Below are 14,171 nucleotides of genomic sequence, written 5' to 3'. Positions count from 1 at the left end.
CAAATTATCGGCGTGTGCGTTGGGGTTAAAAGATAAGCAGGCAGGAAATTTTGGCAATTATCGAATTTTTTTATAAATTTAGATTTATCCCCGAAATAAAAGTAGTACAAAAAAACTTTGGCAATTTTAAATGACCCCTCCGACTTAAGAACAGCAAAACGTATTTATTGTGTTTATAAGATGCATTAGATCGTCTTTAACGCTTAAGTTTAGTTTTAAAGCTTAGTTATTTTGCAGTTGCAGCAACTTAAGGTACACCGCTTTAGTGTGTAGGGTAAAAACGGGATATGTTTATGCGTTTTAACAAGAATGGCAATCATGATATGAGTCATTATTATTATATTCTGATAAAAGCGATTCTTTAAAAGTGACCGATTTTGTTATTGATATAGACAATACATCGCATAAACTACGTCGGGATTAGCATTACTAATTTTGTGGTATATACTTAAGCGCTGTAAGGGTTTAGTTAGGGTGATATCAGAATATGGAGACTTAGGTTTACATAAAGTAATTAATGGTTTCGTCCTTGAGCCGAAATAACGCATTGAAATTCAAGCTGCAATATTCTTGATAATTAATTATCGTAATTAATAGCCTAGTTAGGCTATAGGTAACTAGCACACACTCGTTTTGTACGCAGGAAAAGCCTGTTCTTTTATTTCCTTAGGTTGTGAAATGACTTTCCCGGTCAATAAAGCACTTATTTTCCGTTTTATATATTTCAAACTGCTGTAATGGGTAATAGATTACGGCTCGGTTATAAATGATACGTTTGGTTGGGTTAGAATAATTAGAATATGTTGCAGATAGCTCAACAACGTAATTATACACAGAAACTGTTACTGCAAATGGTAATAAGCTATAAAATTGGCTTTAGTTTTTTTTTTTAATAAATTAAATTATTTAGGTTTGCAAAATTTGCAAAAAATGCTATTAATGTAATATTTTTAAATTTTAAATTGTTTTTTATTCAGATATTAAGAAACTTTAAAGAAAATTTTTGTTTTAATTTATAATCGTAAAAAAGATGCAAGAGAATTGAAGGTAAATTTATTTTATAATGTTAGAAAAAAGTTTTAAAAAATATTCTTAAAAATGAAATTTACGATAATCGCACGATGGCACTGTAAATTAAAATACATCTAAAATTTCTGATATTTAATTTGTCCACAAATATTTTACGTTATGGCATCTCGATACGAAAGGTCCTGAGTTCGAGCCGCATTAATGTCACTTTATTTGTATATGATACTGGTTAAAATATAATAAGAAAAAAAACATTTTTAACAGTTTAGGAAAAAAGTTGTAAAAAAATTAAATTAAAAAAAAAAAATAATAATTTTTTCGGTCAAATTTTATAACAAAAGTTTGCGCAAAACCATAGCAACCATAAAGTTTACAATAATACAAAAAAAATCAATGTTTTGCGAAGAAATGCTCTGTTGCGAGCTAATGTTCGGAAAATGTCGCTCCAAGTTTATTTTCACTCACATTCAGTCACCCGTGTACAGTGTCAGGCCACCCACGTGCCCGAACAGGTGTGAATTTGACGCAAGTTAGCGTGTATTGATACGGCTATATGAAATTGCGCGAATCACGTGAAACTTTAACGGACGCCTCGCCCAATTTTTTTCCGACCGCAAAAGTTCTATTTTGGGCCTATTTAATTGTACTTAAACCGATAAGAACTAATAATTACACAAAGTAGCATAAAATGATAGGCCTAATAGGAGAAAACGGACTTCAAATTTTTTTCGATTTTATCTCTATAATGATTGCAAATTATAACAGCAAGAATTGAAAGTTTTTTTTCGAAAAAATTTTTTCGATTTCCACCCACTTTCAAAAGATATTTTTAACTTTTTAATCCGAATTTTTACACGTTTTTCTTTAATCTATGACAGAAAAAAATTATGAAAGAATAATGCAATCGATTGATAAATTTAAAAAAATATAAACACAATTTTTTAAAAGTTTATTTTTTATAAGACTTCGCTTTTATTTAAAATATTTTATTTAAAAATTAATACCACGTGACAAATTATTCTGTGACATTCAAATTGTTTATTTGTTGCAAATATTTAATTGCTATAAACGGTTACTCGGTTATGGTTAATTATAACGCAACAAAAAACATAAAATTTTGAACCATCGACATCAAGTTATTTTCCCAAAATTCGATAATTTTCGCCCCAAAAAATTTAAAATGTTTTAAAATTATAATAAACTATTATTAGCTATTATATCCGGGGAAAGAACGAATAAGTAGCATTATTCTATCAAGGAATCGCTGTCAATTTAAATTAGTTAAACTTTACAAAATATTACGCATTTGACAATAGTGGGTCACGCTATCAAACTCTTGTACCATATCTTGAATAAATGGAGATTAATTTTCTGCCAGATTTGAGCGTTTTGTCATGGTAACACACTCTTGTTTTGAAATGCAATGCTTCTGTGAGAAATTAGATTCTCAGGACCAATGTTGTTAGTTTCTACAAATCTCGACTTTTTCGATTCGATTTACATTCAACAGAGCAGACGAAGTATCAGTGATTTACATCCGTTAGCGCCTGAATTATCACCTAATTTGACCCTGTTAGTTTTGTGTAAAATTTACTCCATTAGACATAAATGTTTTATGTTTACAGTTTTCGAACTACCAGTCCCTATAATTAGAATAAATTTGATAGAATGGATTTGCTCGGCTAAGTCTTTAGAATATTTTTTTAATGCGCCAACATTTTTAGCGTCTATTTTAGTGTATTGATTTTACAAGACAAACCTTAAGTTAACAAGCCTTTTGGGCGTTCGAAATTTCCTACCTGAAAAACACAGCGAAAATTTAAATATAATAAATAGATAACACAACTTTAAGTATTTTATTTGTTTAGGTACGCTTTAAAGTAGGCGTATTTTTGGACATTGCGTTACTACCGGTTCGCCGCAACAGTCTATTCCTTGTTGTAGTTTACAAGACAGTATAGGTTAATCTTACATTAAGAAAAACGTCATAAAAATTCAAAACCCTGCTTCTATTTTAATTACGATTATCTAACCTTTGTTATCAGGCAACAACGTATTAATTATAATAACCTACGGCGGCGCAGCGAAATTTTGAAGTTCGTGTTTTATTCAGTTCTATTTTTTATAAATCGTGGAGGCTATTTTCGCTTGCAATGTCGCTAATATAACACGACGTTTTCAATATTATTACACGAATTTCGATGCCGGGCAAAACCAACTGCAAGTTCCGTGATTTCGTGGTTTAAAATTTTCATTCCCTTCCGTGAGTCACTAATTTTTACACGAAAAATTAGAAAAAAAATTCAGGTATCTTATGCCTATTACATTATGGTAGCTTAACTAAAACGGAAGGTCCCAAATTTGCTAATCGTTTTGACTTGCCAGTAATCGTGATTATATTATAATTATTGATATAAATAAATTGAATTCATGACCAAGTTTATATAAACAAATTTGTCACATGTAGAAACGTTGTCACTTATCGTTAGGTACTTTTTTGATATTTTTGTAATATTAATACTAATATTATTACCGAATTTCTAAAAATGGCGCTTTAATTAGCATAATAAATTATATAAATTCCTAATACTAGTAATTAGTATATTAATTGGCTTAGAACTTTGTAAATTAATTATTATGTTTTACTATGTAAATTTATTTCCTAATTTTTAGTAATTTTGTTCTAATTAAGGGTTTATTAATTATTTTGGCCCTATATATAAATGAAAAAGGGGTCATTTAAAAAGTTAAGTTTATATCATAAAAATTATCAATATCTACAATAAATTAAATTTTTTTGTAAACTTATTTAAAAAAAAATTAAATTTCGTTAACTTAAAATTTTACAAAATTTAATTTTTTAATTTTTTTCAACGTTGACCTAAATAAATTTTTAGCGCCAACTCACAAAACGTGATGTCACGTGGACGATTAAATACGTCATAATTAACGCGGTGATTCGAAGAAAAGCCACAAAACGTCATAATCCTAGTGCAAAAGACCAATGTTCAAAACGTGTCAAAATTCGAACCAAAAGTTTTTTTTCAGAAATTTGCAAATTTTATTTAGATTTTTTTACGTGTGCATTTTTCGGGTAATTTTTGTTCTTTATTTATGACCGGTTTTGCATATTCGAGGGCTCGGGTTTCAGTTTTGTTTGTTTATATTGTATAATACAATCTTGACTAAACATCAAAATCGGAATTTAGAATTTTTTCGAAATTTTTCGGCATGTTAAACACCCATTCTCCCATCCTTGTAATAAAGAAATTTAAATACAAAATTTACATTGTAAAATACGCGGTAAGATAACGCTTAAAAATAGCTTTCGAGTTAGGCGTGTCCTATACCCAAAGTTCATGTAGTTATATATAGTAGCGCTTAATATACTGTTTGTTAATTGTAAACAATTGTTAAGTTTTTATTTGTATCGAACGATTAATTAGATTTCCTGCTATCCTAATACTTACATCGTTCGTTTGATTTAGTATAAACTAACTGGAGCGGTTTCGCTGGTAAACAGTTTCATTTATCAATTAAAAATGGAAAGAATGTGAACTTGATTAATAAACTTTATAATATCTAAACAGGTTTACACATTAAAATTGTGAAAAAAGAAAAAAATTATTATATCGAATTTATAACATTAAATAAAATATAAATGTTAAATAAGAATATAAATGACTTAAAATTAAGGTTATAATAAAATTTTTAGTATTTTTTGCCGTCATTTTTATATATTTATTAAAATTTATAGAAAATGATGTCAAAAATTATAAAAAAAAACTTTTTTAAAAATATCGTTTTAAAAATATATTAAAATTTTCTGAAACTGAATAGTCACCTATAAATTAAGGCGGGACTTATATTTAATGCAAAGTCATATCATTCGCTTTCCAAATAAAATGTAAAATCTCAACTTCACGATGACTACTTAATTTGTCAGGAATGAAATTATGTATTTTCATTTTAATTAAGTAGTTGCCAATCACGTAATATTGCTTTTTCACTATTGGAAATTTGATGTTTACGTAAAATCTAATTCCGTCTGCTGCTTTATTAGGATTTGTTTTCGTTCCAAGTTTCCAAAATTAAGTTTTTCTATTTCTATCATCAGTTTTTTCAACATTTATTAAAAAAAAAATTCTTCCGGAAGTTATTCTTACTCAGGAAAAGAGAAAATAAAAACCAAAACGTCAGTCAGGAAAATTCCTGTTTTAGTCGAATTGTGACGTCACATTTGCTTCCGGTTTTCTTAATTGTCTATACCGAGTGCATGCAAAACGTGCTCGTGCTCATTCTTGTGACGTCATAATCAATCTGTCGAGGTAGCTAGAACCGGAAGTCGGTCTCTATTGTTGGCAGACAATGAAGGAAAATTTTACTCGAAAGTACTAAAATGACTTGGCCATTGTCCGAAAATAAAAGGGCGCGTGGCGTCACGGCTTCCGTTTCACGCGCGCGTTATTTTGTGCGCCGGAAGTGACGTGAAAATTAAAATAAATTGGCGAAAGGACAGATGCGTGATTTCGCGACGTTTTTAGCGCACTTTTGATTTATATGCGGCGCGTCACGTGACCCCGCGTAAAAGTTTGCGTCAATTCGAACAAAAATAAATCCGGGTTCTAAATTTGCTGTTCCTGGGAATATATTAGGGTTTGCGTCGTGATGAATATATTCACGTGATTGGTACGCACCGTCCCTTGTATGAAGGTTTCTAATTTGCAAGTTATATTTAAATTAAACTTGAAAATCAAGGCGCGGGTAAATTTTTTTTCCCCGGAACAGGCGACAATTTTCCCCGGAAATTTTCTGGTGAACTTTTTTGGAATTATCGAAACAATTAAGATAACAACGAGGCCACTCTAATCCGTTGCACGAATCCAATAAACCCAATTTTCTACCCGTGGCTAAAAATCTACCGTCTCCTCTTTAATCAATATATACGCTTGTGATCGTAATTAAATATACTCTATGTCGTGACTCGCTGTTTAAACACACTACACGAGACGCTACTGTACGTATTGCGTGCTGTACTAGCTACATATGCCTAAAATAAGCCAAGATATGGTGTAGTCGTGATAATATGGTATGTGATAGGTTTATTAATATATTAAGTGGCTTTATAACGAAACTTTAGGCTGCGTTGTGATATCAGTCAATCAGTTGTTTAGTGGAGTATAGATTAAAATGTTGAGTTAAAATTTTGTGATTTTGTGTAAAAATATTTAATTGAGAAAAAAAAATTACCAAGAGAAAAATAGATTTTAGTAAAAAAATTTTAGTATTTTTTTGAAGAGGTAATTTTTATTAATTGATTTTTTTAGTAAAAAATTCTAGAAAGACTGACAGTTGCAAGTTATTAAGAAAATAAATACTGAGCTTAAATTTTAAAAATCCGATTTTCCGAAAAAAAGCGTTGACCGATACTTAAAAAATATTTTCAAAAAAAACGTGTCGAAAATTGAAAGTCGAAGACAATTCCTGGAAAGAAAAAAGGCTTAAGGCTAAAAACTAAACTACCGTTTATAAAATAAAACCAATTGGTTGCGATATTTTTGTCTTACAAGAAAACCACACGAATTTTAAGCACTTTACGGCTTAGCTCAAAAACTCACCAAATGACGTCGAATTTCTGTTACAAAAAGTCAATCAATGCACTTTATTAACTTGGGACTCGGCGTAATCTGATTACTTTATAGTTTAAGCTGTGATGTAAGGGCGTGTTAAACGTTATCCCAAAAACAGTTTCAAATTTTTGGAGAGATTTTAAACCAATAAGATCGTGCGACTGATAATAATCAATCTACGTCATAATCGTTTGGGGTGTGACGAAACAGTCTGTTTACCTGTAATTAAGTTTGGCTTAAAACATGTCGGCAAAAAGCCACCAAACTGAATTTTTAGAAAACGTTTTGCCTTTCGACTTTGCCCTGGCAATTAATTTTACTGTATACAATTTAAATATTCAATGCAGTTTAAACTTTCAACACAATCGCTCGCTTGTTCATTTCGCGAAAATATTTTGATTTTTTGACCCAGGTTTAGTAAGGTTATGCGGCTTTCGATCTCTAGAAATCTAGAAAAAAATATTTTTCACACACCTTCAGTCACGAATGCATGCCATAAAATGGTTATTAATAAATTGAAGCTGGCCTAGTGCGTTTAAAGTCACCTGGATGGTTATTACATAATTTTTATCTGATTTAAAACTGACAGAATGTCAATATTATGGTGGCAACGTAAATGACAGAATAAGGGGTCTAATTAAGGTTCCGTGCCTTCATAAGGTGGCATTGTGATGTCATAATCAACGTAGACGACGCGACAAGAATTGACAGGACATGTAACGCGGATAGCACCTTATATGACATCACAATTAAGGTTTATGACATCACAATTAGCGTATACAACAATTTTAAACACGTCGTTTAGGACAAATTTGTATCAATTTTTAACAGTGTTTTGAATGGTAAAGCCTGTTGGTCGTAGTTTAAAATTCTGAGTAAAATTTGGACGATTTTAATGGAAATCCGGGTGTCTTATATTAAGTCAATACTGTAAGATTAGCTATCATGTATTTTGTATTGAAATTTGTTCCATTTGATTTACATATATACGTCTAATCGACGACTTCCCATCAAAAACATTATTGTTCATACCCAGTCAAGAAAGTCAATAAAAAATATCAATTTTTTCGTCGAATTCGAGCACCATTTTTAACGTCGAATTTTCGGTGCCGGCCGCAAAAACTAAAACATCAAAAAAATCAAATTTTGCATTCGAATAAAATTTTATGCTAAAAAAATGACACATACACGATTATAAAAAAAAGTGCTGGAATTTTCTATTTTTAAATTCGCAGGAAAATCTTCTGAGCATAGTTAAAGAAAAAAGGGAAATCAAAATCTATTATTAGTTCAGGTGATAAAACTTAACGCGGCACGCTGTTAATATTTAATAGTCGGCAGCCATAAACCCGGTCCCTTATATGAAAATATTAAACTTTATAAAGAAAGTAGCTATAGCAAAATAAGTTTGAACCAAATTAGGTTTTAGATTTTTAGCAAAATATATTTACAAGTAAATAAAATGGAACTTTTTAGATTTTTTAGATATATTTTTTGATTAATTTAAAAACAAATCAAAAATAAAGTTTTGGTATTAATTCTTAATTTAGAACAAATTAACAGTTAAAATTGCAGAAACAAAATAACAACTAACCAAATTTTAAAATTTCAAAAAAAATGCAAAAAAAAACAACCTAAATTTATTTTTAGATAACTAGGGTCTAAATATTTAATATATTGTGACATAATAATGGATAATAACAAAGAAGAAATAGCGAACGAAGTCGACAATGAAACTTTTGAGCCAGAATACCGCGACAGACTCCGCACATGGCTGGTAAAGATGATACACAGGTACAATGAATAAAGTGTTTTGGATTAATTTATATCAGGGCATATCTTTATTATATCTAAATAATCTTTGCATGTTAAATTTTTTAATTGATTTTTTTTTGCAAAACTAAAAAGTTAAATTTGTTCGAAATATAAAAAAGAAAAAATTTAAATTAAATAACAAAAAATCTGTAAAAAAATAGCAAATATTTAAAATATATTATTCTTAATATTTAAGTGACAAAAATGTCATAAAAAACATTTAAATTTTAATTAGGTTAATTATAACCACTTTCTTAAAGTAATATCAGGAAACAAACTTTTAAACCATTTCCTTGAGAGTAAGAAATTAAATTAAGTTTCGTTATTACAACACTAACACGTGCTACTTTATAATTAATTTCCTGGTCACGTGATAACGTTTTTATTATTATTACGTCACAGTGGGACGATTCCTGGGCTGATGTGGGAGAACGAGGAGAAGACGATCTTCCGAATGCCGTGGAAGCATGCGGGAAGACAGGATTATAATTTGGAGGAGGATTCGAAGATCTTCATGGTAAAAATTTTAAAAAAAAATAAAAAATTAAAATGTGTAAAAAAATCTAAAAAAAAATTTTTAGTCCAAAAACAACAAAATTTGTCAAAAAATCTAAATCTGAAAATTTAAACTGAATTTTTTTACCATTTTAGGCATGGGCAAAGCATAGCGGTCGTTATAGAGAAGGAATTGACAAACCAGAGCCAATAGTTTGGAAAACAAGACTAAGATGTGCTCTCAATAAAATGCCTGATATTAGAGAGTTACCGGATCGTAGTAGATTGGATATAAGTGAACCTTATCGAGTTTATCATTTATTACCTCCAGTTCATAAAGGTAATTGTTTTTAAAAATAACAGTATTAAAATTTTAAATTAGAAACATCAGTTTTTTAGTTTACATAATTTCAAAATTGTGTTTTAAATTTACCTTGTTTTTTGTTCTGATTTAAAAAAACATTTGGGGTTTTATTTGGTAATTTTTTTGCCTTTTTTTTATTTAAAATACAAATTAAATAATGTTAGGACTAAATTTTAAGTAAAATTTGCAAAAATTTAAATATATATGCTAAATAGTTTTTATATTTCCATTTCAAATTGCATAATAAGTTGACAACCTAATTTATTGGTTATTAAACTAATTAGAGTTATTTTAAATAAAAGATCAATTAATTAAATACAAATGCGATGCTTAAATCAATATTAAAGTTATAATTTATCGGTTTCAGATTACAAATTTTAATAAAACCTAATTTATATTTACTCAGGACCAATATCGAATTTATAATCATTAATTTAAAAAAAATGTTGGTTTTGTTTAATTTATAATTCCTAATTTAAAACAACTTTAAGATCAAAGCTTACAAATGACATTTTAATAACTTTTGTATTGTTATAGCTTCGCAAATTCGGCGACGATTGTATAAACGGAGCCAAAGTCATGATCACGAGTCGCTGAAATCATTTTCCAGTCATTCCTTTATGGGCCTAAACGAAAGAGTTAATGAGAATAAACCTTGGCTGACATCATTATCCAATCACCGTAAATCGTCCACCGAGGTAAGGGGGTTGTAAAAGTGATTTTCAAATGTTTGCAAATCTTGTTCGTTTGCATAGCAAACAGAAAGTAAATTTCAAAGCTTGTCGCCAAGTTTTTTTAGTAAATATTTGGATTTCAAAATCCTTGTTAAAGTTTTTTTAACTATCTTAAACTTGCAATTTCTTTATTATTTTTTCTCGAATTTTTATAGTAAAAAATCGCTTAAATTTTAAAATACTTTTGGCCAAAACTGCTTTTTTGTTTTGAATAAAAATAAATTGTTTTGATAAATTCCAAACAAAAATTTATAGTAAGTACATTTTTCATAATATTTGTAATTGTAAAATAGTAAATAAATTGTTTTGTTTTGAAATCGAGCGCCATTTTCCTAAAACTTCTCCATATTGTATTTTTAACAGAGCACGATCGGTTTTAACTCGCCCGGCTTAAATTACAACTCGACTTTAACACCGGCACCAAAAGCCTTAGCCGCGCCGGGATTTTGGTTCGCACCTCCCGCGAATTTACCAATTAACCCCCCGATGTCTAGTGCGCTTGGATTACACCTAGGATCTAAACCCACGACCGACAACCCCATACATTTCCCATCTGGGTTAGGGTCAATGCAATCACGCTACCCTGTCATACCCCCAATGGCGTCACCCTTCTCCTTTCCCCCTACAACGTCCATGTCGTCTATTTTAGGGGGTACCACGCCTCTAGTGGCGTTTCGCAACCAACTTGCTCTATCTGCATCCGGGAGTGTAGGAGGAAGAATGAAACAACTTAATGCGCATGCGCTAGCGAACGAACAAAAATATCAGGATCAATTGGTAAGTTTTAAAATTTTAAATTATTTTTTTTTAATTTAATCTTATTTCTTTCCCTTTTTGTCCACAAATGTTTATTTTTTAAGATGCAAATTAAAATATCATTAAAACTTTGTTAGTGACTTTACTTTAAAAATAAAGTTTTTTTCCTTTTTTCAGTTGTTTGGTCGCAAGTTAGAGAACGATAAAATAAGAAAGGAAGATCGGTTGTACAGAAAGTTATCACGATCGGATCAAACTAACATCACAGAAAACGAAGAATCGAGAAAAAATGTAAGTCCAAAAAAAATCTAAAACCCTACTTACATTTATGTTAATACGTTATTAGAAATTGTACTGAAATTTACTAGTAACTGCATTAAAAACCTGATAAAATAACAAAGCTTCTAATTAAATAAACATAAACAGTTGTAATTTACCACGAAATAATAGAATGTTATGATATTTAAATGTTTTTTTGTTAGATGGAAATTCAACGAAGGACGAACGAGTTTGAATCACGACTTCAAACTTTAAACACTTTGCTGGGAAGAGATAATCTGGTTTCTAATGCTGTTGGGCAGGTTAGTAGAATATTTATTTGTAAACACTAGTATTATGTTCAAAAATGAGTGCAATTTACAGAATAAAAAGTCAAGCATTACCTTATACTCTTAAAGCACTACCGTGACATTAATCTAACTTAAGAAAACAATTTTAAAACCTAAGTAAAAATCTAGTAAAATAAATTTAAAATTATTTTTGAATACTTACCTAACTTATTTTGTTTTTTTAGTATCACCCACTATATGCTAAACTAAACGAATCCCAAAATCGCATTGAGGGGCTAGAGAGCGATCTTGCGCAGTACCGTTCTGCGCACGCCCGAGAGAAGGAGGCGAGAGAAAGGCTTGAAGTGGAACGAGAGAATATGAAAAAGGTTTTGGAGAGAATGGGCAATGGATTAAGGACTCTTGCGGTTCATATTAATCCGAGGGATGGGGAGAATATGGAACAAGTAAACGAATACCAAGGTCAAGATGAGGTGAATATTGTTAAACTTGATGACTTTTGATCAATATTTAAAGATTACCTTCAAATATTTATCCTAAACATTAATATTATTCCTCCAAAATGGGAAAATATAAAAAGTACCATATATATTGTAATAATATAACCTTTTGGACCAGAATATTTATTTAGTTTTTTGTTTGCAGGTTTTTCCGCGAAATAACGAAATAGTTCTCCAAAAACATAAAAACAGTCCAACCCTCTCTCCTACGACACCTACCGGTAGCATTTCTCCGGGTCAGACTCACAGTAAAACCGAAGATTCAAAATCGTTTTTACCGTTCGTCCGCGAGCACAGATCCCCGGTTCGATTCCAGTCAGCAACGGGTTCACCAGAGCCTTATTTTAAACCGGTTAATACTTCGCAAAATGAAAGTGAAAACAGAAAAAGGCCAGCTTCGCCATTAGACTTAACAGGTAAAAAGAATTTACAAATTGATTACACCTACACAATAATTTCAAATATTTATACCAATACATGACTTAAGGCTAGGTTTACAGTAGGACTTTTGTTTAATAAATATTGCCAAATCTTTTTACTCTAAGTTCATTAAGGTGAATATAAACAAGCTTTGTCTTGTAAACGTTAAGCAATCAAACCAAAATACTCTTAAGTTTACCACAATTGTTTACAAGTTGGTCACAATTTAAAGTTATCCAAGTTTAATTTATGTTTTAGTTGGTTTGAATTCACCTTCTAAACAACGCCGAATATCAATTGAAGATGAAACCAGTTGGTCTAATAATAAACCATTTCAGGACCACCAAGATAACTTAAACAACACCTCAAGGCACCAGGAAGTTAAACCATCAGCGGAGTACAACTCGCAGCTTTTTCAAGCAAGTTTCTCACCTGATTTAGCCTCGGGAGACGAGAAAAGAACGGTCAGGTCGCCTAGTTCTACTTCGAGCGATTCCCCGCTGCAGGTCGGGTCGAGGCAGCACGAGACAAACTACTTTCGAAGCCGTTCCGAGTCCCCCTCGCAAAGACACCACATTCAACCAATCCATTCCCGCCACCAAGGAACCATTCAAGTCACGTAACCGTCGTCGCTAGATGGTGCTACGTAAATGGCGTAAGACTATTTATTACACACAAAACGTATTGTAGTTCCAAAAATGTTACATGAGATTCTGCCTTAAAATTGATTAGGGAATATTTAAATGGTTTCTGTTCCGTTGATTAACTTAATTTTCGTTCAATTTTTTTTGGTGCAATTAAATATTTCGCTGCTGAATTGTTTTTTTTGCTTTATGTTTTTAAATGTTGTTGTTTCTCGTTGTTTATGTATTATTTTCTTACGTTGTGCTAGAAAAAATGTTTTTTTTTGAGTCTGTAAACAGAGAATAATATGCTAGCAAAATTTCTACCAACCCGTTTATGCCAAATTTATTACACCATATTTGTAAACAAAACTAATATTTAATACTGAGTTTGGGTGTCAACTTTTTTCTGGTTAGTTCAATTATCTTTTTATGTGCTTGAATAAAAAATCATAATATTATATTAATTGTTGTCCTCATATTATTAAAAAGAGCCCTTCATGAAATCTAATTTTTTTGTATACTAAATAATAGTTAAATATAGCCTGCCAAACAATAGTAACCTTTTTTATGAATTGGCTTACATAATAATCGGAAAACTGATATTACAGAACTTCTACGCTCAAATGTTTAGTTATTAAGTAATATTTCGTACTTAAAATGTTTACACCACTTAAAATGTTTACACCACTTAGTTTATTTACAAATGATGCCAACACTACATACAAAAACGTTAAAATATTTCAAATATATTTGCTCGGCTGCGTCATATAGCGGCGACTTAGAAAAGGTTCCATGCAGAATCACATAATAAACAGTCGCATAAGTAGTGGTATTTTGTGCAATAACTAAATGCAAGACTGGTTCAACTTTTCAAGTAAATGTTTGTTAAGCTTTAGGAATGGCAACCCCATAACAGCATACACAAGTAAAACCCATTATTTTTTTAAATAGCAGCCAATAAGCATCTCAGATATTTACAATGTATTTTTGACCCCCAGATTTCACCCTTTAGTATAATCAAACCAAAATTAACAGGTTTAAAATATGCTAATTTGAAGTAATGTTTTATGTGAAAAAATGTTAGTTGTTGAATTGTTTTTTAAAGAAAGTCAAAAACAGAGAAGTTTTTTTTTAATAAAAGCTTGATCTTAGTTTTAACTCCAGTTAAGGCGTATTCCCCTTATGGGCAGTTTAACGTCTTGCCCGGGACGAAACTCAACTGAAAAATCTCAA

The 14,171-nt window shown here is 30.5% G+C and overlaps 1 protein-coding gene across 1 annotated transcript; it reads left to right on the top strand.

Moving 5' to 3' along the window:
- The first annotated feature begins 978 nt into the window (after window positions 1-978).
- LOC145740780 (uncharacterized) lies at window positions 979-13,385 on the top strand. The gene is made up of 11 exons (XM_082558624.1): window positions 979-1,047; window positions 8,310-8,453; window positions 8,877-8,991; window positions 9,126-9,309; window positions 9,871-10,031; window positions 10,431-10,844; window positions 11,001-11,114; window positions 11,306-11,404; window positions 11,617-11,865; window positions 12,038-12,308; window positions 12,571-13,385. The coding sequence occupies exons 2-11, from the start codon at window positions 8,350-8,352 to the stop codon at window positions 12,933-12,935; spliced, it is 2,076 nt and encodes a 691-aa protein (XP_082414750.1). The 5' UTR covers window positions 979-1,047; window positions 8,310-8,349; the 3' UTR covers window positions 12,936-13,385.
- Window positions 13,386-14,171: the final 786 nt, after the last annotated feature.

The sequence above is a fragment of the Corella eumyota genome, chromosome 1 (assembly GCF_963082875.1).
Source record: "Corella eumyota chromosome 1, kaCorEumy4.1, whole genome shotgun sequence".
NCBI lineage: Eukaryota > Metazoa > Chordata > Ascidiacea > Phlebobranchia > Corellidae > Corella > Corella eumyota.
This window is presented reverse-complemented; position numbering and strand designations above follow the sequence as displayed.

What these genes read in the sequence shown, in the direction of transcription:
- LOC145740780 (XM_082558624.1), top strand. Translation starts at nt 8,350, where the DNA reads ATGGATAATAACAAAGAAGAAATAGCGAACGAAGTCGACAATGAAACT. An exon ending in ATTACCTCCAGTTCATAAAG is followed by an intron (nt 9,310 to 9,870) that starts GTAATTGTTTTT and finishes GTATTGTTATAG; the next exon opens with CTTCGCAAATTCGGCGACGA. An exon ending in AATACCAAGGTCAAGATGAG is followed by an intron (nt 11,866 to 12,037) that starts GTGAATATTGTT and finishes TTTTGTTTGCAG; the next exon opens with GTTTTTCCGCGAAATAACGA.